This window comes from Argopecten irradians, chromosome 3, assembly GCF_041381155.1.
Source record: "Argopecten irradians isolate NY chromosome 3, Ai_NY, whole genome shotgun sequence".
Classification (NCBI taxonomy): Eukaryota; Metazoa; Mollusca; class Bivalvia; order Pectinida; family Pectinidae; genus Argopecten; species Argopecten irradians.
Genome location: NC_091136.1, coordinates 59,786,585 through 59,814,044, shown reverse-complemented (window position 1 = coordinate 59,814,044; position 27,460 = coordinate 59,786,585). Strand labels below are relative to the sequence as shown.

Genomic DNA, 27,460 nt, shown 5'->3' with positions numbered 1-27,460 from the left:
CATCATAGAGCTCCAACAGTAAGTACTCTCATCATAGAGCTCCAACAGTAAGTACTCTCATCATAGTGCTCCAACAGTAAGTACTCTCATCATAGTGCTCCAACAGTAAGTACTCTCATCATAGTTGCTCAACAGTAAGTACTCTCATCATAGAGCTCCAACAGTAAGTACTCTCATCATAGAGCTCCAACAGTAAGTACTCTCATCATAGAGCTCCAACAGTAAGTACTCTCATCATAGAGCTCCAACAGTAAGTACTCTCATCATAGTGCTCCAACAGTAAGTACTCTCATCATAGAGCTCCAACAGTAAGTACTCTCATCATAGAGCTCCAACAGTAAAGTACTCTCATCATAGTGCTCCAACAGTAAGTACTCTCATCATAGAGCTCCAACAGTAAGTACTCTCATCATAGTGCTCCAACAGTAAGTACTCTCATCCTAGTGCTCCAACAGTAAGTACTCTCATCATAGTGCTCCAACAGTAAGTACTCTCATCATAGTGCTCCAACAGTAAGTACTCTCATCATAGAGCTCCAACAGTAAGTACTCTCATCCTAGTGCTCCAACAGTAAGTACTCTCATCATAGAGCTCCAACAGTAAGTACTCTCATCATAGTGCTCCAACAGTAAGTACTCTCATCATAGTGCTCCAACAGTAAGTACTCTCATCATAGAGCTCCAACAGTAAGTACTCTCATCATAGAGCTCCAACAGTAAGTACTCTCATCATAGAGCTCCAACAGTAAGTACTCTCATCCTAGTGCTCCAACAGTAAGTACTCTCATCATAGAGCTCCAACAGTAAGTACTCTCATCATAGAGCTCCAACAGTAAGTACTCTCATCATAGAGCTCCAACAGTAAGTACTCTCATCATAGAGCTCCAACAGTAAGTACTCTCATCATAGTGCTCCAACAGTAAGTACTCTATCATAGTGCTCCAACAGTAAGTACTCTCAACCTATCCATAGTGCTCCAACAGTAAGTACTCTCATCATAGTGCTCCCAACAGTAAGTACTCTCATCCATAGAGCTCCAACAGTAAAGTACTCTCATCATAGTGCTCCAACAGTAAGTACTCTCATCATAACAGTAAGCTCCAACAGTAAGTACTCTCATCAGTAGAATTGCTCAACAGTAAGTACTCTCCAACAGTAAGTAGTACTCTCATCATAGTGCTCCAACAGTAAGTACTCTCATCCATAGAGCTCCAACAGTAAGTACTCTCATCATAGTGCTCCAACAGTAAGTACTCTCTCATCATAGTGCTCCAACAGTAAGTACTCTCATCATAGTGCTCCAACAGTAAGTACTCTCATCATAGAGCTCCAACAGTAAGTACTCTCATCATAGAGCTCCAACAGTAAGTACTCTCATCTTCCTAGTGTTCGCAACAGTAAGTACTCTCGATCATAGAGCTCCAACAGTAAGTACTCTCATCATAGAGCTCCAACAGTATGTACTCTCATCATAGAGCTCCAACAGTAAGTACTCTCATCATAGTGCTCCAACAGTAAGTACTCTTCATCATAGTGCTCCAACAGTAAGTACTCTCATCATAGAGCATAAGTACTCTCATCCATAGAGCTCCAACAGTAAGTACTCTCATCATAGAGCTCCAACAGTAAGTATACTCTCATCATAGAGCTCCAACAGTAAGTACTCTCATCATAGTGCTCCAACAGTAAGTACTCTCATCATAGTGCTCCAACAGTAAGTACTCTCATCATAGAGCTCCAACAGTAAGTACTCTCATCATAGAGCTCCAACAGTAAGTACTCTCATCATAGAGCGCTCCAACAGTAAGTTTACTCTCATCATAGAGCTCCAACAGTAAGTACTCTCTCATAGTGCTCCAACAGTAAGTACTCTCATCATAGTGCTCCAACAGTAAGTACTCTCATCATAGTGCTCCAACAGTAAGTACTCTCATCATATGAGCTCCAACAGTAAGTACTCTCATCATAGAGCTCCAACAGTAAGTACTCTCATCATAGTGCTCCAACAGTAAGTACTCTCATCATAGAGCTCCAACAGTAAGTACTCTCATCATAGAGCTCCAACAGTAAGTACTCTCATCATAGAGCTCCAAATCAGTAAGTACTCTCATCATAGAGCTCCAACAGTAAGTACTCTCATCATAGAGCTCCAACAGTAAGTACTCTCATCATAGAGCTCCAACAGTAAGTACTCTCATCATAGAGCTCCAACAGTAAGTACTCTCATCATAGAGCTCCAACAGTAAGTACTACTTCATCATAGAGCTCCAACAGTAAGTACTCTCATCGAAGCAGAGCTCCAACAGTAAGTACTCTCATCATAGAGCTCCAACAGTAAGTACTCTCATCATAGAGCTCCAACAGTAAGTACTCTCATCATAGTGCTCCAACAGTAAGTACTCTCATCATAGAGCTCCAACAGTAAGTACTCTCATCATAGAGCTCCAACAGTAAGTACTCTCATCATAGAGCTCCAACAGTAAGTACTCTATCATAGTGCTACACAACAGTAAGTACTCTCATCCTAGTGCTCCAACAGTAAGTACTCTCATCCTAGTGCTTCCAACAGTAAGTACTCATCCTAGTCCTACAGTAGTACATCTCATCATAGAGCTCCAACAGTAAGTACTCTCATCATAGAGCTCCAACAGTTAGTACTCTCATCATAGAGCTCTTACAGTAAGTACTCTCATCATAGAGCTCCAACAGTAAGTACTCTCATCATAGAGCTCCAACAGTAAGTACTCTCATCATAGAGCTCCAACAGTAAGTACTCTCATCATAGAGCTCCAACAGTAAGTACTTCTCTTATCATAGTGCTCCAACAGTAAGTACACTCATCATAGAGCTCCAACAGTAAGTACTCTCATCATAGAGCTCCAACAGTAAGTACTCTCATCATAGAGCTCCAACAGTAAGTACTCTCATCATAGAGCTCCAACAGTAAGTACTCTCATCATAGTGCTCCAACAGTAAGTACTCTCATCATAGAGCTCCAACAGTAAGTACTCTCATCATAGTGCTCCAACAGTAAGTACTCTCATCATAGAGCTCCAACAGTAAGTACTCTCATCATAGAGCTCCAACAGTAAGTACTCTCATCATAGTGCTCCAACAGTAAGTACTCTCATCCTAGTGCTCCAACAGTAAGTACTCTCATCATAGAGCTCCAACAGTAAGTACTCTCATCATAGAGCTCCAACAGTAAGTACTCTCATCATAGAGCTCCAACAGTAAGTACTCTCATCATAGAGCTCCAACAGTTAAGTACTCTTCATCATAGAGCTCCAACAGTAAGTACTCTCATCCTAGTGCTCCAACAGTAAGTACTCTCATCATAGAGCTCCAACAGTAAGTACTCTCATCATAGAGCTCCAACAGTAAGTACTCTCATCATAGAGCTCCAACAGTAAGTTACTCTCATCATAGAGCTCCAACAGTAAGTACTCTCATCCTAGAGCTCCAACAGTAAGAACTCTCATCATAGAGCTCCAACAGTAAGTACTCTCATCATAGAGCTCCAACAGTAAGTACTCTCATCATAGTGCTCCAACAGTAAGTACTCTCATCATAGAGCTCCAACAGTAAGTACTCTCATCATAGAGCTCCAACAGCCAACATAAGTACTCTCATCATAGAGCTCCAACAGTAAGTACTCTCATCATAGAGCTCCAACAGTAAGTTACTCTCATATCATAGAGCTCCAACAGTAAGTACTCTCATCATAGAGCTCCAACAGTAAGTACTCTCATCATAGAGCTCCAACAGTAAGTACTCTCATCATAGTGCTCCAACAGTTAAGTACTCTCATCATAGAGCTCCAACAGTAAGTACTCTCATCATAGAGCTCCAACAGTAAGTACTCTCATCATAGAGCTCCAACAAAAGTACTCTTCATAGAGCTCCAACAGTAAGTACTCTCATCATAGTGCTCCAACAGTAAGAACTCTCATCATAGTGCTCCAACAGTAAGTACTCTCATCATAGAGCTCCAACAGTAAGTACTCTCATCATAGTGCTCCAACAGTAAGTACTCTCATCCTAGTGCTCCAACAGTAAGTACTCTCATCATAGTGCTCCAACAGTAAGTACTCTCATCATAGAGCTCCAACAGTAAGTACTCTCATCATAGTGCTCCAACAGTAAGTACTCTCATCATAGTGCTCCAACAGTAAGTACTCTCATCGTAGAGCTCCAACATTAAATACTCTCACAACACCCAATATAATTTCAATGGAAAGGCTTTCCAGAAATTCTGACAAAATATCCATTTTAGTCACTGCTGATTTAAAACTGCCAACACTTCCCGATAAATATGGGTATAATTTGTTCAGGAGAAATTTTTTCATATTTACTAAAGTATCAAGGATGTGAAAAGGTTAGGGATCACCTGCCGATCACGTGGGTTTTCTCCAGGCACTCCGGTTTCCTCCCACACTAAGACCCCTCTCACGTTTACATCCGGGCCATCGAGAGTGATTTGCATAAGTTGCAGAACTTGTTTTGTAACCGATGTAAAAGAAATAAAGTTTATTTTTAAAGTATCAATGGAGCAAACACCTAGAACTTTTACAATATAATCATTTACTGACCTCATCATAATAATGTGTATATCATTTTACATTATTATGCTTTTTAGAAAATCTATATCAAGGAAAGTTTTTGAAAATATATAAAATATTTTTATTTGATCAGTTTCTCCACCAAAGGAGCAGAGTTCACTGTGACATATATGACCAGTACAGGGGAGATAACTATGGAGAAAGATGAAGACATCATAGCTAATAGCAACAAGCATTCATGCAACATAAATGACTGGTTGGATTTTCAGATTGTTTTGCATGAGGTTAGTTTTTTTCTGTACATATAAATTCATGATTCTCTATAAAAATGGATTACAATGGTATATTACTATTCTCAATATAAATGGAGAATAATGATTGTGTTATTACCATTCCCTGTATATGTAGCTATGTATCCATCCAGACAATAATGATTGTGTTATTACCATTCCCTATATATGTAGCTATGTATCCACCCAGACAATAATGATTGTGTTATTACCATTCCCTATATATGTAGCTATGTATCCACCCAGACAATAATGATTGTGTTATTACCATTCCCTATATATGTAGCTATGTATCCACCCAGACAATAATGATTGTGTTATTACCATTCCCTATATATGTAGCTATGTATCCACCCAGACAATAATGATTGTGTTATTACCATTCCCTATATATGTAGCTATGTATCCACCCAGACAATAATGATTGTGTTATTACCATTCCCTATATATGTAGCTATGTATCCACCCAGACAATAATGATTGTGTTATTACCATTCCCTATATATGTAGCCTATGTATCCACCCAGACAATAATGATTGTGTTATTACCATTCCCTATATATGTAGCCATGTATCCACCCAGACAATAATGATTGTGTTATTATTTACCATTCCCCTATATATGTAGCCATGTATCCACCTAGACAATAATGATTGTGTTATTACCATTCCCTATATATGTAGCTATGTATCCACCCAGACAATAATGATTGTGTTATTACCATTCCCTATATATGTAGCTATGTATCCACCCAGACAATAATGATTGTGTTATTACCATTCCCTATATATGTAGCTATGTATCCACCCAGACAATAATGATTGTGTTATTACCATTCCCTATATATGTAGCTATGTATCCACCTAGACAATAATGATTGTGTTATTACCATTCCCTATATATGTAGCTATGTATCCACCCAGACAATAATGATTGTGTTATTACCATTCCCTATATATGTAGCTATGTATCCACCTAGACAATAATGATTGTGTTATTACCATTCCCTATATATGTAGCTATGTATCCACCCAGACAATAATGATTGTGTTATTACCATTCCCTATATATGTAGCTATGTATCCACCCAGACAATAATGATTGTGTTATTACCATTCCCTATATATGTAGCTATGTATCCACCCAGACAATAATGATTGTGTTATTACCATTCCCTATATATGTAGCTATGTATCCACCCAGACAATAATGATTGTGTTATTACCATTCCCTATATATGTAGCTATGTATCCACCCAGACAATAATGATTGTGTTATTACCATTCCCTATATATGTAGCTATGTATCCACCTAGACAATAATGATTGTGTTATTACCATTCCCTATATATGTAGCTATGTATCCACCCAGACAATAATGATTGTGTTATTACCATTCCCTATAATGTAGCTCCACTAATGACCTTGTCATTCCCTATATATGTAGCTATGTATCCACCTAGACAATAATGATTGTGTTATTACCATTCCCTATATATGTAGCTATGTATCCACCCAGACAATAATGATTGTGTTATTACCATTCCCTATATATGTAGCTATGTATCCATTCAGACAATAATGATTGTGTTATTACCATTCCCTATATATGTAGCTATGTATCCACCCAGACAATAATGATTGTGTTATTACCATTCCCTATATATGTAGGTATGTATCCACCCAGACAATAATGATTGTGTTATTACCATTCCCTATATATGTAGCCATGTATCCACCCAGACAATAATGATTGTGTTATTACCATTCCCTATATATGTAGCTATGTAGACAATAATGATTGTATTACCATTCCCTATATATGTAGCCAATATGTAATGACAATTGATGTGTTATTACCATTCCCTATATATGTAGCTATGTATCCACCTAGACAATAATGATTGTGTTATTACCATTCCCTATATATGTAGCTATGTATCCACCCAGACAATAATGATTGTGTTATTACCATTCCCTATATATGTAGCTATGTATCCACCCAGACAATAATGATTGTGTTATTACCATTCCCTATATATGTAGGTATGTATCCACCCAGACAATAATGATTGTGTTATTACCATTCCCTATATATGTAGCTATGTATCCACCCAGACAATAATGATTGTGTTATTACCATTCCCTATATATGTAGCTATGTATCCACCCAGACAATAATGATTGTGTTATTACCATTCCCTATATATGTAGCTATGTATCCACCCAGACAATAATGATTGTGTTATTACCATTCCCTATATATGTAGCTATGTATCCACCCAGACAATAATGATTGTGTTATTACCATTCCCTATATATGTAGCTATGTATCCACCCAGACAATAATGATTGTGTTATTACCATTCCCTATATATGTAGCTATGTATCCACCCAGACAATAATGATTGTGTTATTACCATTCCCTATATATGTAGCTATGTATCCACCTAGACAATAATGATTGTGTTATTACCATTCCCTATATATGTAGCTATGTATCCACCCAGACAATAATGATTGTGTTATTACCATTCCCTATATATGTAGCTATGTATCCACCCAGACAATAATGATTGTGTTATTACCATTCCCTATATATGTAGCTATGTATCCATTCCAGACAATAATGATTGTGTTATTACCATTCCCTATATATGTAGCTATGTATCCACCCAGACAATAATGATTGTGTTATTACCATTCCCTATATATGTAGCTATGTATCCACCTAGACAATAATGATTGTGTTATTACCATTCCCTATATATGTAGCTATGTATCCACCCAGACAATAATGATTGTGTTATTACCATTCCCTATATATGTAGCTATGTATCCACCCAGACAATAATGATTGTGTTATTACCATTCCCTATATATGTAGCTATGTATCCACCCAGACAATAATGATTGTGTTATTACCATTCCCTATATATGTAGCTATGTATCCACCCAGACAATAATGATTGTGTTATTACCATTCCCTATATATGTAGCTATGTACTCCACCCAGACAATAATGATTGTGTTATTACCATTCCCTATATATGTAGCTATGTATCCACCCAGACAATAATGATTGTGTTATTACCATTCCCTATATATGTAGGTATGTATCCACCTAGACAATAATGATTGTGTTATTACCATTCCCTATATATGTAGCTATGTATCCACCCAGACAATAATGATTGTGTTATTACCATTCCCTATATATGTAGCTATGTATCCACCCAGACAATAATGATTGTGTTATTACCATTCCCTATATATGTAGCTATGTATCCATTCAGACAATAATGATTGTGTTATTACCATTCCCTATATATGTAGCTATGTATCCACCCAGACAATAATGGTTGTGTTATTACCATTCCCTATATATGTAGCTATGTATCCACCAGACAATAATGATTGTGTTATTACCATTCCCTATATATGTAGGTATGTATCCACCCAGACAATAATGATTGTGTTATTACCATTCCCTATATATGTAGCAATGTATCCACCCAGACAATAATGATTGTGTTATTACCATTCCCTATATATGTAGCTATGTATCCACCCAGACAATAATGATTGTGTTATTACCATTCCCTATATATGTAGCTATGTATCCACCCAGACAATAATGATTGTGTTATTACCATTCCCTATATATGTAGCCATGTATCCACCCAGACAATAATGATTGTGTTATTACCATTCCCTATATATGTAGCTATGTATCCACCTAGACAATAATGATTGTGTTATTACCATTCCCTATATATGTAGCTATGTATCCACCCAGACAATAATGATTGTGTTATTACCATTCCCTATATATGTAGCTATGTATCCACCCAGACAATAATGATTGTGTTATTACCATTCCCTATATATATATGTAGCTATGTATCCACCCAGACAATAATGATTGTGTTATTACCATTCCCTATATATGTAGCTATGTATCCACCTAGACAATAATGATTGTGTTATTACCATTCCTATATATGTAGCTATGTATCCACCCAGACAATAATGATTGTTGTGTTATTACCATTCCCTATATATGTAGCTATGTATCCACCCAGACAATAATGATTGTGTTATTACCATTCCCTATATATGTAGCTATGTATCCACCCAGACAATAATGATTGTGTTATTACCATTCCCTATATATGTAGCTATGTATCCACCCAGACAATAATGATTGTGTTATTACCATTCCCTATATATGTAGGTATGTATCCACCCAGACAATAATGATTGTGTTATTACCATTCCCTATATATGTAGGTATGTATCCACCTAGACAATAATGATTGTGTTATTACCATTTCCCTATATATGTAGCTATGTATCCACCCCAGACAATAATGATTGTGTTATTACCATTCCCTATATATGTAGCTATGTATCCACCCAGACAATAATGATTGTGTTATTACCATTCCCTATATATGTAGCTATGTATCCACCCAGACAATAATGATTGTGTTATTACCATTCCCTATATATGTAGGTATGTATCCACCTAGACAATAATGATTGTGTTATTACCATTCCCTATATATGTAGCTATGTATCCACCCAGACAATAATGATTGTGTTATTACCATTCCCTATATATGTAGCTATGTATCCACCCAGACAAATAATGATTGTGTTATTACCATTCCCTATATATGTAGCTATGTATCCACCCAGACAATAATGATTGTGTTATTACCATTCCCTATATATGTAGCTATGTATCCACCCAGACAATAATGATTGTGTTATTACCATTCCCTATATATGTAGCTATGTATCCACCTAGACAATAATGATTGTGTTATTACCATTCCCTATATATGTAGGTATGTATCCACCCAGACAATAATGATTGTGTTATTACCATTCCCTATATATATGTAGCTATGTATCCATTCAATAATGATTGTGTTATTACCATTCCCTATATATGTAGCTATGTATCCACCCAGACAATAATGATTGTGTTATTACCATTCCCTATATATGTAGCTATGTATCCACCCAGACAATAATGATTGTGTTATTACCATTCCCTATATATGTAGGTATGTATCCACCCAGACAATATTATTGTGTTATTACCATTCCCTATATATGTAGCTATGTATCCACCCAGACAATAATGATTGTGTTATTACCATTCCCCCTATATATGTAGGTATGTATCCACCCAGACAATAGTTATTGTGTGTATTACCATTCCCTATATATGTAGCCATGTATCCACCCAGACAATAATGATTGTGTTATTACCATTCCCTATATATGTAGCCATGTATCCACCCAGACAATAATGATTGTGTTATTACCATTCCCTATATATGTAGCCATGTATCCACCCAGACAATAATGATTGTGTTATTACCATTCCCTATATATGTAGCCATGTATCCACCTAGACAATAATGATTGTGTTACTACCATTCCCTATATATGTAGCCCTATATATGTATGTATATGTGTGTGTGACCATTAGCTGTAATCACTACTTGGTATATACCTTTGTATTAATTACAGGACAATCCATTCAAAAAGAAAATGCAAATACATAAGAATGGAGACTTTGTATTTGAATTTGACTTGACTGCTCTTGGAAGGACCTCTGTCCGAATAAAAGCATCTAGAAGTGCCAGTTTAGCTGTTTATACACCCAACCTCATAGTAAGTAACACCAGAGAAATGTGCTGATATCTTAGATACACTGGCCACCATCAACGTAATACTGAAACAAATATATTCCAGGAATATGAAGTTTTGAACTTTGTTAATTTTCATTTAGTAAAGGTATTTAAATGATAAGATTTTCTTAGAGAAAAAGAAAATTTAGTAGAGCAATAAGTAGTTCAAAAAGTGTATGCATCATTAGTTATTAAATATTTACTCACTACATTTATTCATTTAGTCCTAAAATAAGCAGAAAATTTAATTTAAGTTTAAAATTTGGTTATACATGTATCATATTAATGTCTTTCATCTATTTACAGAAAAAGGAAAAGATTGATACCAAGAATAAGGAGAATTTTCATGACGGTCGAATTCTCAAGTGTTGTGGGGCGTTTCCTACAGGTTTGACCAGATATCACTAATAAAATCTTGATCTCTTTCCTCCCAATATTTGTATTGGGTTGATGTGGTCTATGTTACAGATACATGTTTTATGATTTTGTGAACATTTATTATAGTTCCATCCATATTTCTCTCAGTTTAATGTGTGTTAAAATGTTCCTGTGATAATATTGTTGCACAGTATAAATTGATGAATTTATGCCATTTAAAGCAGCATCATAACATATGAATAATTTAGATTCAAAGGGGGACAACTTTTACAATATTGTCTGCTGATCTTGTTGCCACAGTCTGTTTGACAAATCACGATTCATTATTCTGTTGTATGTCTGTAGTCAGAAAACAATCAAACTCTATAATTGTTGGAGAATCTTCTGACTTGTGACAATGTCAAATATTCAGCATGTTATTTCCCAATCATTGACCTGTAACCATAATGTTATCTGTATTCCTGAGTTTTGTCTCTCTGTTTATAATGACTTAAAAAAGCCGAAAACAGACCACATAATAACAAATATGATAATGTTATGAGAGAAACACTGATTTATTGTCCCTTTATGATACTATCTCTCCCCTGTGATGTAACACCTGATGTAACACACTATATAACACTTTCTGGGTCCCTGTCTATTTATTGTCCCTTTATGATACTATCTCTCTCCTGTGATGTAACACCTATATAACACTTTCTGTCCCTGTCTATTTATTGTCCCTTTATGATACAATCTCTCTCCTGTGATGTAACACCTATATAACACTTTCTGTCCCTGTCTATTTATTGTCCCTTTATGATACTATCTCTCTCCTGTGATGTAACACCTATATAACACTTTCTGTCCCTGTCTATTTATTGTCCCTTTATGATACTGTCTCTCTCCCTGTGATGTAACACCTATATAACACTTTCTGTCCCTGTCTATTTATTGTCCCTTTATGATACTATCTCTCTCCTGTGATGTAACACCTATATAACACTTTCTGTCCCTGTCTATTTATTGTCCCTTTATGATACTATCTCTCTCCTGTGATGTAACACCTATATAACACTTTCTGTCCCTGTCTATTTATTGTCCCTTTATGATACTATCTCTCTCCTGTGATGTAACACCTATATAACACTTTCTGTCCCTGTCTATTTATTGTCCCTTTATGATACTATCTCTCTCCTGTGATGTAACACCTATATAACACTTTCTGTCCCTGTCTATTTATTGTCCCTTTATGATACTATCTCTCTCCTGTGATGTAACACCTATATAACACTTTCTGTCCCTGTCTATTTATTGTCCCTTTATGATACTATCTCTCTCCTGTGATGTAACACCTATATAACACTTTCTGTCCCTGTCTATTTATTGTCCCTTTATGATACTATCTCTCTCCTGTGATGTAACACCTATATAACACTTTCTGTCCCTGTCTATTTATTGTCCCTTTATGATACTATCTCTCCCCTGTGATGTAACACCTATATAACACTTTCTGTCCCTGTCTATTTATTGTCCCTTTATGATACTATCTCTCCCCTGTGATGTAACACCTATATAACACTTTCTGTCCCTGTCTATTTATTGTCCCTTTATGATACTATCTCTCTCCTGTGATGTAACACCTATATAACACTTTCTGTCCCTGTCTATTTATTGTCCCTTTATGATACTATCTCTCTCCTGTGATGTAACACCTATATAACACTTTCTGTCCCTGTCTATTTATTGTCCCTTTATGATACTATCTCTCCCCTGTGATGTAACACCTATATAACACTTTCTGTCCCTGTCTATTTATTGTCCCTTTATGATACTATCTCTCTCCTGTGATGTAACACCTATATAACACTTTCTGTCCCTGTCTATTTATTGTCCCTTTATGATACTATCTCTCTCCTGTGATGTAACACCTATATAACACTTTCTGTCCCTGTCTATTTATTGTCCCTTTATGATACTATCTCTCCCCTGTGATGTAACACCTATATAACACTTTCTGTCCCTGTCTATTTATTGTCCCTTTATGATACTATCTCTCTCCTGTGATGTAACACCTATATAACACTTTCTGTCCCTGTCTATTTATTGTCCCTTTATGATACTATCTCTCTCCTGTGATGTAACACCTATATAACACTTTCTGTCCCTGTCTATTTATTGTCCCTTTATGATACTATCTCTCTCCTGTGATGTAACACCTATATAACACTTTCTGTCCCTGTCTATTTATTGTCCCTTTATGATACTATCTCTCTCCTGTGATGTAACACCTATATAACACTTTCTGTCCCTGTCTATTTATTGTCCCTTTATGATACTATCTCTCCCCTGTGATGTAACACCTATATAACACTTTCTGTCCCTGTCTATTTATTGTCCCTTTATGATACTATCTCTCTCCTGTGATGTAACACCTATATAACACTTTCTGTCCCTGTCTATTTATTGTCCCTTTATGATACTATCTCTCCCTGTGATGTAACACCTATATAACACTTTCTGTCCCTGTCTATTTATTGTCCCTTTATGATACTATCTCTCTCCTGTGATGTAACACCTATATAACACTTTCTGTCCCTGTCTATTTATTGTCCCTTTATGATAACAATCTCTCTCCTGTGATGTAACACCTATATAACACTTTCTGTCCCTGTCTATTTATTGTCCCTTTATGATACTATCTCTCCCCTGTGATGTAACACCTATATAACACTTTCTGTCCCTGTCTATTTATTGTCCCTTTATGATACAATCTCTCTCCTGTGATGTAACACACCTATATAACACTTTCTGTCCCTGTCTATTTATTGTCCCTTTATGATACTATCTCTCTCCTGTGATGTAACACCTATATAACACTTTCTGTCCCTGTCTATTTATTGTCCCTTTATGATACTATCTCTCTCCTGTGATGTAACACCTATATAACACTTTCTGTCCCTGTCTATTTATTGTCCCTTTATGATACTATCTCTCTCCTGTGATGTAACACCTATATAACACTTTCTGTCCCTGTCTATTTATTGTCCCTTTATGATACTGTCTCTCCCCTGTGATGTAACACCTATATAACACTTTCTGTCCCTGTCTATTTATTGTCCCTTTATGATACTATCTCTCTCCTGTGATGTAACACCTATATAACACTTTCTGTCCCTGTCTATTTATTGTCCCTTTATGATACTATCTCTCCCCTGTGATGTAACACCTATATAACACTTTCTGTCCCTGTCTATTTATTGTCCCTTTATGATACTATCTCTCTCCTGTGATGTAACACCTATATAACACTTTCTGTCCCTGTCTATTTATTGTCCCTTTATGATACTATCTCTCTCCTGTGATGTAACACCTATATAACACTTTCTGTCCCTGTCTATTTATTGTCCCTTTATGATACTATCTCTCTCCTGTGATGTAACACCTATATAACTTCACTTTCTGTCCCTGTGTCATTTATTGTCCCTTTATTATGATACTATCTCTCTCCTGTGATGTAACACCTATATAACACTTTCTGTCCCTGTCTATTTATTGTCCCTTTATGATACTATCTCTCTCCTGTGATGTAACACCTATATAACACTTTCTGTCCCTGTCTATTTATTGTCCCTTTATGATACTGTCTCTCCCCTGTGATGTAACACCTATATAACACTTTCTGTCCCTGTCTATTTATTGTCCCTTTATGATACTATCTCTCTCCTGTGATGTAACACCTATATAACACTTTCTGTCCCTGTCTATTTATTGTCCCTTTATGATACTATCTCTCTCCTGTGATGTAACACCTATATAACACTTTCTGTCCCTGTCTATTTATTGTCCCTTTATGATACTATCTCTCTCCTGTGATGTAACACCTATATAACACTTTCTGTCCCTGTCTATTTATTGTCCCTTTATGATACTATCTCTCTCCTGTGATGTAACACCTATATAACACTTTCTGTCCCTGTCTATTTATTGTCCCTTTATGATACTATCTCTCTCCTGTGATGTAACACCTATATAACACTTTCTGTCCCTGTCTATTTATTGTCCCTTTATGATACAATCTCTCCCCTGTGATGTAACACCTATATAACACTTTCTGTCCCTGTCTATTTATTGTCCCTTTTATGATACTATCTCTCCCCTGTGATGTAACACCTATATAACACTTTCTGTCCCTGTCTATTTATTGTCCCTTTATGATACAATCTCTCTCCTGTGATGTAACACCTATATAACACTTTCTGTCCCTGTCTATTTATTGTCCCTTTATGATACTATCTCTCCCCTGTGATGTAACACCTATATAACACTTTCTGTCCCTGTCTATTTATTGTCCCTTTATGATACTATCTCTCTCCTGTGATGTAACACCTATATAACACTTTCTGTCCCTGTCTATTTATTGTCCCTTTATGATACTATCTCTCTCCTGTGATGTAACACCTATATAACACTTTCTGTCCCTGTCTATTTATTGTCCCTTTATGATACTATCTCTCTCCTGTGATGTAACACCTATATAACACTTTCTGTCCATGGAAATTCTGAAAAATATATAGGTGGAACTTTGTTTGAACAATATTTTTGACTTGATTTTATGTACAATTTATTTGAACTAGGACATGTCCCCCTTCTATAAAGGTAATATTGTCCCTGATGATAGATCTCTTATGTTACCTGTAATATTATATTCAGTCAGGTATTGTAATTCGTTTTTTGGATACAATGACATCCCTGTGATTAGTCATTAGATATCATGGATTTGATTTCCCATGGTATCAGATTATTTCAGTACATGATTTACCTGTATATATTTTGATTCAGTCTCGGGTGGATGTGAAAATTTTGGACCTGATTTAAGGTGACTTTCTGTTGTTTATTTTGGTTAAATCAATTAGATTATCTGTGGACATGATCCTTAATTCATCTGGGATAAGGATTTGAAATGACATGATTTACTGAAAATTATATTCATTGTCAGGATTAGGATTACTTGATTCTCGGGTATGTGATGTAAACTAATGTTTCATTCAGTAAAGGTTAGATTCATTTGTGTAAATGATCAGGAACTTGATTTCCTGTAATATTATATTCAGTAAAGGTAGATCACTTGATTCATAGATCTCGGAATGAGGTGATATTTACTTGTTAGATCTCATTTGGATTTAAAAGTGAATTGGTGTAAAGATGAAGGACCTATATAGACATGATTTACCTGTAAATGTTATTGATTCATCAGTGGGTTAGGTGATACTGTAAGAGTTATATTCATCAGGATATAATTGTCTGATTTAACACCATGATTATGTAATGTTATATTCATCAGATATTCAGGATCTGTGATTCTAAACCTGAAAATTAATTTCTCAAAGTGAACATGTATTTATCTGGTATGGATGTAGATTAGATTATTATAAATGTATGACTTTTCTGACATCTCAGGACATGTTACCTGTAAGATCTCATGATCATTTGATATTTACCTGTAATGTGATATTATCAGTCAGGATGTAAACTCAGGATTAATGGATCATGATTTACACTGTAATTTATATTCAGTCCCATTTTTTAGATCAGGACTATGATTGGACATGATTTCACCTGTAATGTTATATTCAGTATGGAATTAGATTCAGTCATGACATGATTTCCCTTAATGATAGATCTCAGGACACATGGTTTGATTTACCTATGTAATTGTTTGTCATTTTCTTACTGATTCATTGGACATGCCTATTTACCTGTCATTTCAATCATATTTCATTCAGTGCTTAATTAGATCTCAGGACATTTACCTGTAATTTATATCAGTCAGGATTAATGTTCAGGGGAGTAGATACAGGACATGATTTATGGTAATGTAAATCCTTCAGTGTATTCTGGATTAGGATTAACAGACTTGATATACCTCTAATATTATTGATCAGTCATTATTATTGATCTCAGGACATGATTTACCTGTAAAATGTTACATGATTCATTTTTGTAATCAGGATTATTAGGACATCTGATTCAGGACATGATTTCCAGGTAATATTATCATGATTCAGGTGACATTTATGATCTCATGGATTTAACTAGATTAGTCATTTGTAATATATATGCTGTAATGTTGAATGATTCCTGTCTCATATTGGACCCAGATTAGATCAGGATTAGATCTCAGGACATGATTTACCTTACCTGTTATATTATCAGTTAAGGTGGATTAGATCTCTTGATGATTTATCTGTATGTAAAGAGGATTTGATTTAGGACATGTAATACCTTAATGTTTATTCAGTAGTTGGATTATCAGGATTAGATCTCACATTGACATGATTTACCTGATTAGATCTCAGGACATGATTCAGGGACATTCTCAGGGGATTAGATCTCAGGACATGAATTTACCTGTAATATTATTTTTCAGTCGGTATTAGATCCTCAGATCAGGATTAGGATCTCAGGACATGATTTACCTGTAATATTATATTCAGTCAGGATTAGATCTCAGGACATGATTTACCTGTAATGTTATATTCAGTCAGGATTAGATCTCAGGGGATTAGATCTCAGGACATGATTTACCTGTAATATTATATTCAGTCAGGATTAGATCTCAGGACATGATTTACCTGTAATATTATATTCAGTCAGGATAGATCTCAGGATTTAGATCTCAGGACATGATTTACCTGTAATATTATATTCAGTCAGGATTAGATCTCAGGGATTAGATCTCAGGACATGATTTACCTGTAATATTTATATTCAGTCAGGATTAGATCTCGGGACATGATTTACCTGTAATGTTATATTCAGTCAGTGGTTCAGACTCAGGATTAGATCTCAGGACATGATTTACCTGTAATGTTATATTATAGTTTCAGTGGTAGGATTAGATCTCAGGACATGATTTAACCTGTAATATTATTCATTCAGTCAGGATTAGATCTCAGGACATGATTTACCTGTAATGTTATATTCAGTCAGGATTAGATCTCAGGGGATTAGATCTCAGGACATGATTTACCTGTAATATTATATTCAGTCAGGATTAGATCTCAGGACATGAATTTACCTGTAATGTTATATTCAGTCAGGATTAGATCTCAGGACATGATTTACCTGTAATAATAATATATGTAGTCATGATTATATCATCAGGACATGATTTACCTGTAATATTATATTCATCAGTCAGGATTATTCAGTCAGGACATGATTTACCTGTACATATTATATTCAGTCAGGATTAGATCTCAGGACATGATTTACTTGTAATATTATATTCAGTCAGGATTAGATCTCAGGACATGATTTACCTGTAATGTTATATTCAGTCATTGGTAGATCAGGATTAGGTCTCAGGGACATGATTTACCTGTAATGTTATATTCAGTCAGATCTCAGGGGATCTCGGGACATGATTTACCTGTAATCAGTCAGGATTAGATCTCAGGACATGATTTACCTGTAATGTTATATTCAGTCAGTGGTAGATCAGGATTAGATCTCAGGACATGATTTACTTGTAATATGTTATATTCAGTCAGTGGTAGTATCAGGATTAGATCTTTGACATGATTTACCTGTAATGTTATATTCAGTCAGGTGTAGATCAGGATTAGATCTCAGGACATAATTTACCTGTAATGTTATATTCAGAGGATCAGGATTAGATCTCAGACATAGATTTAGGAATTTAGATCTCAGATCTAATCTCATGACATGATTTACATATACTGTAATGTTATATTCATCTGTCAGTGGTAGATCAGGATTAGATCTTGGACATGATTTACTTGTAATGTTATTTCAGTTCAGTTTACAGTAGTTATATCAGGATTAGATCTCAGACATGATTTACCTGTAATGTTATATTCAGTCAGTGGGTAGATCAGGATTAGATCTCAGGACATGATTTACCTGTAATGTTATATTCAGTCAGGTGGTAGATCAGGATTAGATCTCAGGACATGATTTACCTGTAATGTTATATTCAGTCAGTGGTAGTATCAGGATTAGATCTCATGACATGATTTACCTGTAATGTTATATTCAGTCAGTGGTAGATCAGGATCAGGATTAGATTTCAGTCAGGGACATGATTTGATTTACTTGTAATGTTATATTCAGTCAGTGGTAGATCAGGATTAGATTCTCAGGACATGATTTACTTGTAATGTTATATTCAGTCAGTGGTAGATCAGGATTAGATCTCATGACATGATTTACCTGTAATGTTATATTCAGTCAGTGGTAGATCAGGATTAGATCTCAGGACATGATTTACTTGTAATGTTATATTTCAGTCAGTGGTAGATCAGGATTAGATCTCATGACATGATTTACTTGTAATGTTATATTCAGTCAGTGGTAGATCAGGATTAGATCTCATGACATGATTTACCTGTAATGTTATATTCAGTCAGTGGTAGATCAGGATTAGATCTCAGGACATGATTTACCTGTAATGTTACATTCAGTCAGTGGTAGATCAGGATTAGATCTCATGACATGATTTACCTGTAATGTTATATTCAGTCAGTGTGTAGATCAGGATTAGATCTCAGGACATGATTTACCTGTAATGTTATATTCAGTCATTGGTAGATCAGGATTAGATCTCAGGACATGATTTACCTGTAATGTTATATTCAGTCAGGTGTAGATCAGGATTAGATCTTGGACATGATTTACCTGTAATGTTATATTCAGTCAGTGGTAGATCAGGATTAGATCTTGGACATGATTTACCTGTAATGTTATATTCAGTCAGTGTAGATCAGGATTAGATCTCAGGACATGATTTACCTGTAATGTTACATTCAGTCAGTGGTAGATCAGGATTAGATCTCAGGACATGATTTTACCTGTAATGTTACATTCAGTCAGTGGTAGATCAGGATTAGATCTCAGGACATGATTTACTCCTGTAATGTTATATTCAGTCAGTGGTACATAGATCAGGATTAGATCTCAGGACATGATTTACCTGTAATGTTATATTCAGTCAGTGGTAGATCAGGATTAGATCTCAGGACATGATTTACCTGTAATGTTATATTCAGTCAGTGGTACATGTAGATCAGGATTAGATCTCAGGACATGATTTACCTGTAATGTTACATTCAGTCAGTGGTAGATCAGGATTAGATCTCAGGACATGATTTACCTGTAATGTTATATTCAGTCAGTGGTAGATCAGGATTAGATCTCAGGACATGATTTACCTGTAATGTTATATTCAGTCAGTGGTAGATCAGGATTAGATCTCAGGACATGATTTACCTGTAATGTTATATTCAGTCAGGATCAGATTAGATCTCAGGACATGATTTACCTGTAATGTTATATTCAGTCATTGGTAGATCAGGATTAGATCTCGGGACATGATTTACCTGTAATATTATATTCAGTCAGGATTAGATCTCAGGACATGATTTACCTGTAATGTTATATTCAGTCAGGATTAGATCTCAGGACATGATTTACCTGTAATATGTTATATTCAGTCATTGGTAGATCAGTATTAGATCTCAGGACATGATTTACCTGTAATGTTATATTCAGTCATTTAGATCAGGATTAGATCTCAGGACATGATTTACCTGTAATGTTATATTCAGTCAGGTTAGTCAGGATTAGATCTCAGGACATGATTTACCTGTAATGTTATATTCAGTCATTAGTGGTAGATCAGTCAGGATTAGATCTCAGGACATGATTTACCTGTAATGTTATATTCAGTCAGGATTAGATCAGGATTAGATCTTTGACATGATTTACCTGTAATGTTATATTCAGTCAGTGGGTAGATCAGGATTAGATCTCGGGACATGATTTACCTGTAATGTTATATTCAGTCAGGATTAGATCAGGATTAGATCTTGGACATGATTTACTTTTAATGTTATATTCAGTCAGTGGTAGATCAGGATAGATCTTGACATGATTTACCTGTAATGTTATATTCATCAGTGGTAGATCAGGATTAGATCTTGGACATGATTTACTTGTAATGTTATATCAGTGTTCAGTCATGTGTAGATCAGGATTATGAGATCTCATGACATGATTTACCTGTAATGTTATATTCAGTCAGTGGTAGATCAGGATTAGATCTCCGGACATGATTTACCTGTAATGTTATATTCAGTCAGTGGTAGATCAGGATTAGATCTTGATTTACATGTATTTATATTCAGTCAGTGGTAGATCAGGATTAGATCTCATGACATGATTTACCTGTAATGTTATATTCAGTCAGTGGTAGATCAGGATTAGATCTCAGGACATGATTTACTTGTAATGTTATATTCAGTCAGTGGTAGATCAGGATTAGATCTCAGGACATGATTTACCTGTAATGTTATATTCAGTCAGTGGTAGATCAGGATTAGATCTCAGGACATGATTTACCTGTAATGTTATATTCAGTCAGTGGTAGATCAGGATTAGATCTCAGGACATGATTTACCTGTAATGTTATATTCAGTCAGTGGTAGATCAGGATTAGATCTCAGGACATGATTTACTTGTAATGTTACATTCAGTCAGTGGTAGATCAGGATTAGATCTCAGGACATGATTTACCTGTAATGTTATATTCAGTCAGTGGTAGATCAGGATTAGATCTCAGGACATGATTTACCTGTAATGTTACATTCAGTCAGTGGTAGATCAGGATTAGATCTCAGGACATGATTTACCTGTAATGTTATATTCAGTCAGTGGTACATGTAGATCAGGATTAGATCTCAGGACATGATTTACCTGTAATGTTACATTCAGTCAGTGGTAGATCAGGATTAGATCTCAGGACATGATTTACCTGTAATGTTAGATCATTCAGGACATGATTTACCTGTAATGTTATATGTAGATCAGGATTAGATCTCAGGACATGATTTACCTGTAATGTTATATTCAGTCAGTGGTAGATCAGGATTAGATCTCAGGACATGATTTACCTGTAATGTTATATTCAGTCAGTGGTAGATCAGGATTAGATCTCAGGACATGATTTACCTGTAATGTTATATTCAGTCAGTGGTACATGTAGATCAGGATTAGATCTCAGGACATGATTTACCTGTAATGTTATATTCAGTCAGTGGTAGATCAGGATTAGATCTCAGGACATGATTTACCTGTAATGTTATATTCAGTCAGTGGTAGATCAGGATTAGATCTCAGGACATGATTTACCTGTAATGTTATATTCAGTCAGTGGTAGATCAGGATTAGATCTCATGACATGATTTACCTGTAATGTTATATTCAGTCAGTGGTAGATCAGGATTAGATCTTGGACATGATTTACCTGTAATGTTATATTCAGTCAGTGGTAGAGATCAGGATTAGATCTCAGGACATGATTTACCTGTAATGTTATATTCAGTCAGTGGTAGATCAGATTAGATCTCAGGACATGATTTACCTGTAATGTTATATTCAGTCAGTGGTAGATCAGGATTAGATCTCAGGACATGATTTACTTGTAATGTTATATATTCAGTCAGTGGTAGATCAGGATTAGATCTCAGGACATGATTTACTTGTAATGTTACATTCAATCAGTGGTAGATTAGGATTAGATCTCAGGACATGATTTACCTGTAATGTTATATTCAGTCAGTGGTAGATCAGGATTAGATCTCAGGACATGATTTACCTGTAATGTTACATTTAGTCAGTGGTAGATCAGGATTAGATCTCACGACATGATTTACCTGTAATGTTACATTCAGTCAGTGGTAGATCAGGATTAGATCTCAGGACATGATTTACCTGTAATGTTATATTCAGTCAGTGGTACATGTAGATCAGGATTAGATCTCAGGACATGATTTACCTGTAATGTTACATTCAGTCAGTGGTAGATCAGGATTAGATCTCAGGACATGATTTACCTGTAATGTTACATTCAATCAGTGGTAGATCAGGATTAGATCTCAGGACATGATTTACCTGTAATGTTGCATTCAGTCAGTGGTAGATCAGGATTAGATCTCATGACATGATTTACCTGTAATATTATATTCAGTCAATGGTAGATCAGGATTAGATCTTGGACATGATTTACCTGTAATGTTATATTCAGTCAGTGGTACATGTAGATCAGGATTAGATCTCAGGACATGATTTACCTGTAATGTTATATTCAGTCAGTGGTAGATCAGGATTAGGTCTCCGGACATGATTTACCTGTAATGTTATATTCAGTCAGTGGTAGATCAGGATTAGATCTTGGACATGATTTACTTGTAATGTTATATTCAGTCAGTGGTAGATCAGGATTAGATCTCAGGACATGATTTACCTGTAATGTTATATTCAGTCAGTGGTAGATCAGGATTAGATCTTGGACATGATTTACTTGTAATGTTATATTCAGTCAGTGGTACATGTAGATCAGGATTAGATCTCAGGACATGATTTACCTGTAATGTTATATTCAGTCAGGTGTAGATCAGGATTAGATCTCAGGACATGATTTACCTGTAATGTTACATTCAGTCAGTGGTACATGTAGATCAGGATTAGATCTCAGGACATGATTTACCTGTAATGTTGCATTCAGTCAGTGGTAGATCAGGATTAGATATCATGACATGATTTACCTGTAATGTTATATTCAGTCAGTGGTAGATCAGAATTAGATCTCAGGACATGATTTACCTGTAATGTTATATTCAGTCAGTGGTAGATCAGAATTAGATCTCAGGACATGATTTACCTGTAATGTTATATAACACAACTGCACTGTTTTTCAAAAACTCCATCGGATTTAACACATAATTGTCGTTTGCTTTGTTCCCATTAAGCTATTTTTAGGTCATCTGACCCGAAGGGTCAGGATTACCTATAGTCATCGTGATTCGTCTGTCGTCGTCCGCCGTCCGCCGTGCGCCGTCTGTCGTGCGTAAACTTTTTCCTTTAAAACGCTACTCCTCCTTAACGGCTAAGCGGATTTCATCCATATTTGGTGTGAAGCATCATTAGGGAAGGACAATCATATTTTATATAAATGAGCTTGGTCCAACCCCTAGGGGCTGAGGGGTGGGGCCTCAAAAGGGCAAATTTCCTTATTTTAAGCTTTAAAATCCTACTCCTCCTTCATCCTTGGGTTGATTTCATCCATATTTGGTGTGAAACATCATTAGGGAAGGACAATCATATTTTATATAAATGAGCCTGGTCCGACCCCTAGGGGCTGAGGGGTGGGGCCCCAAAAAGGGCAAATTTTCTTAATTTTAGCTTTAAAATCCTACTCCTCCTTCATCCTTGGATGGATTTCATCCATATTTGGTGTGAAACATCATTAGGGAAGGACAATCATATTTTATATAAATGAGCCTGGTCCGACCCCTAGGGGCTGAGGGGTGGGGCCCCAAAAGGGCAAATTTCCTTAGTTAAAGCTTTAAAATCCTACTCCTCCTTCATCCTTGGGTTGATTTCATCCATATTTGGTGTGAAACATCATTAGGGAAGGACAATCATATTTTATATAAATGAGCCTGGTCCGACCCCTAGGGGCTGAGGGGTGGGGCCCCAAAAAGGGCAAATTTTCTTAATTTTAGCTTTAAAATCCTACTCCTCCTTCATCCTTGGATGGATTTCATCCATATTTGGTGTGAAACATCATTAGGGAAGGACAATCATATTTTATATAAATGAGCCTGGTCCGACCCCTAGGGGCTGAGGGGTGGGGCCCCAAAAAGGGCAAATTTTCTTAATTTTAGCTTTAAAATCCTACTCCTCCTTCATCCTTGGATGGATTTCATCCATATTTGGTGTGAAACATTATTGGGGAAAGACAATCATATTTTATATAAATGAGCTTGGTCCAACCCCTAGGGGCTGAGGGGTGGGGCCCCAAAAGTGCAAATTTTCTTATTTTAAGCTTTAAAATCCTACTCCTCCTTCATCCTTGGGTTGATTTCATCCATATTTAGTATGAAACATCATTAGGGAAGGACAATCATATTTTATATAAATGAGCCTGGTCCGACATCTAGGGTCAGAGGGGCGGGGCCCCAAAAGGGCAAATTTTCTTAATTTTAGCTTTAAAATCCTACTCCTCCTTCATTCTTAGATGGATTTCATCCATTTTTGGTGTGAAACATCTTTGGGGAGGGACAATTATTTTTTATATAAATGAGCTTGGTCCGACCCCTAGGGGCTGAGGGGTGGGGCCCCAAAAGGGCAAATATTCTTAATTTAAGCTTTAAAATCCTATTCCTCCTTCATCCATGAATGGATTTCATTCATATTTGGTTTAAAACATCATTTGAGAAGCACAATCATATTTTATATAAATGAGATAGGTCCCACCCCTAGGGTCAGAGGGGCAGGGCCCCAAAGGGGCAAATTTTCTTAATTTAAGCTTTAAAATCCTACTGCTCCTTCATCCATATTTGGTGTGAAACATCATTGGGGAAGGAAAATTATTTTTTGATATAAATGAGAAAGGTCCGACCCCCTAGGGGCTGAGGGGTGGGGCCCCAAAAGGGCAAATTTTCTTAATTGTAGCTTTAAAATCTACTCCTCCTCAACTCTTGAGAGGATTTCATCCATATTTGGTGTAAAACATCATTAGGGAAGGACAATCATATTTCATATAAAGATTTTAGTATTCCAAGATGGCCACTGGCCCACTTCCTGTTTTCAGTCTTCAGTATCTGATCTCAATGAAAATTGGTCTAAAGGGGTTTTAAGGGATGGCGAACAACATACAAACATTTTTATAAAGATTTTGGTATTCCAAGATGGTCGCTGGCCCACTTCCTGTTTTCAGGTTTCAGTCTCTGATCTCAACAAAAATTAGTCTGTAGAGGTTTAAAGGGATGGCGAACAACATGCAAATATTTTCATAAAGATTTTAGTATTCCAAGATGGCTGCGAGCCCACTTCCTGTTTTCAGGTTTCAGTCTCTGATCTCAACAAAAATTAGTCTGTAGAGGTTTTAAGGGATGGCGAACAACATGCAAACATTTTGGTAAAGATTTTGGTATTCCAAGATGGCCACTGGGCCAACTTCCTGTTTTTATATTTCGGTCTCTGATTTCAATGAAATTTAGTATAAAGGGTTATAAAGGGATGCTTATCAGTATGATAAAAATTTTGAAAGATTTTTGCTGGGCAAACCTCCTGTTTTCAAATTTTCGTGCAGCAATATTAATTCATTGCATGTAAAAGTACCTCAAAATTTCTTTCAAAATGTTCATACACTGTGCAACTGCATTCTTAATTTGTTGCAGGTGGAGATGGGGAGGGGGAGGGAGAGGGTCATTTGGGGGATTATGTATTAGTGTCCATTACAATGAGTCCATGTACTTGTTTTAGCTTTAAAATTCTACTTCTCTCCTTAACCCTTGAGTGGATTTCATCCATATTTTGTGTGTAAAAGAACGTAGAGGAAGGGCTGTCATATTTTATATAAACAAGTTAGGTCCGACCCCTGGGGACAGAGGGGCGGGGCTCAGAATGGGGAATTTTGATTAAATTTTGCTTTAAAAGCCTACTCCTTCCTAACCCTTGAGTGGATTAATGCATCCATATTTTGTGTGAAACATCACTGGAGAAGGACAATCATATTTAATATAAAAGAGTTAGGTCAGACCCTAGGGGACAGAGGGGTGGGGCTCAGAAGGGGGAACATATTTTATACAGGACGAGGTAAGACCCATGGGGATAGAACGTCAGGGGTCCAAAATGGGAGCTTTGCTGAAATTTGGCTTTGAAATCCGACTCCTCCTTCATCCTTGAATGGGTTAATACCATATATGGATGAAGGGCTACCAAGTTTGTTCAACAAATGACCTTTACCTATTTCAGAAACTTACATATTCAAAAAAGGAGTTCCTTGTATTGCTTATAATAATTGTTAACCACTCCATTATACTGTGACTGTTGTTTTGTGCCATGAGTCAGATGACCGTTAAGGCCCTTGGGCCTCTTGTTGTTTTAGCTTGGACATGGTGTACATGATATTATGCTGCTGTATGTGATGAATAAGCTGTCATCATTTGGAGAAAACTTTGGTAGAGACAAAGTCCTCAGAATTACCACAACAAAAGTGGGCCGGTTACAACCGTACAACAACTCTGGTGCTAGTGTAAGCTTTATACAGGCTGTACATTACAACTTCTTACTTAGGTTCTAACATTCAAATGTTTATTATATAACTTAAATAACATAATTTGCTAAATCTATCATATTTAAATTGTAAATTTTATTGTGATTAGGGGAACCAATGGCTTAATAGTTAGTTTTGTTAGCCTGTTGAATAAGGTAAATTTAAAGAGTCATTGAAACCATCAGATAAGTCATACGGGCCATTTGTGCCTCTTTTTGCAATAGGATCCACTTCTTACAGGATTAATGTGTTGTATTGGCTTTATGTTTATCATTGAGAGATTATTTTGTTTTAGAAATCATTCAGAATGTACCTAGTATCCATCTGTATACTTATCATTTACATTCCAGACTATTGCTAAGTTGAATGGAAGTATAATTTAAACCTATATTAT

The 27,460-nt window shown here is 36.0% G+C and overlaps 1 protein-coding gene across 1 annotated transcript in view; it reads left to right on the top strand.

Moving 5' to 3' along the window:
* Positions 1-27,460, top strand: part of LOC138319768 (uncharacterized) — an 86,289-nt gene that overhangs the window by 40,642 nt on the left and 18,187 nt on the right. The window contains 5 exon segments of the mRNA XM_069262902.1: positions 4,695-4,845; positions 10,402-10,545; positions 10,869-10,950; positions 26,189-26,232; positions 26,899-27,045. Coding sequence (XP_069119003.1) covers positions 4,695-4,845; positions 10,402-10,545; positions 10,869-10,950; positions 26,189-26,232; positions 26,899-27,045 — 568 coding nt within the window.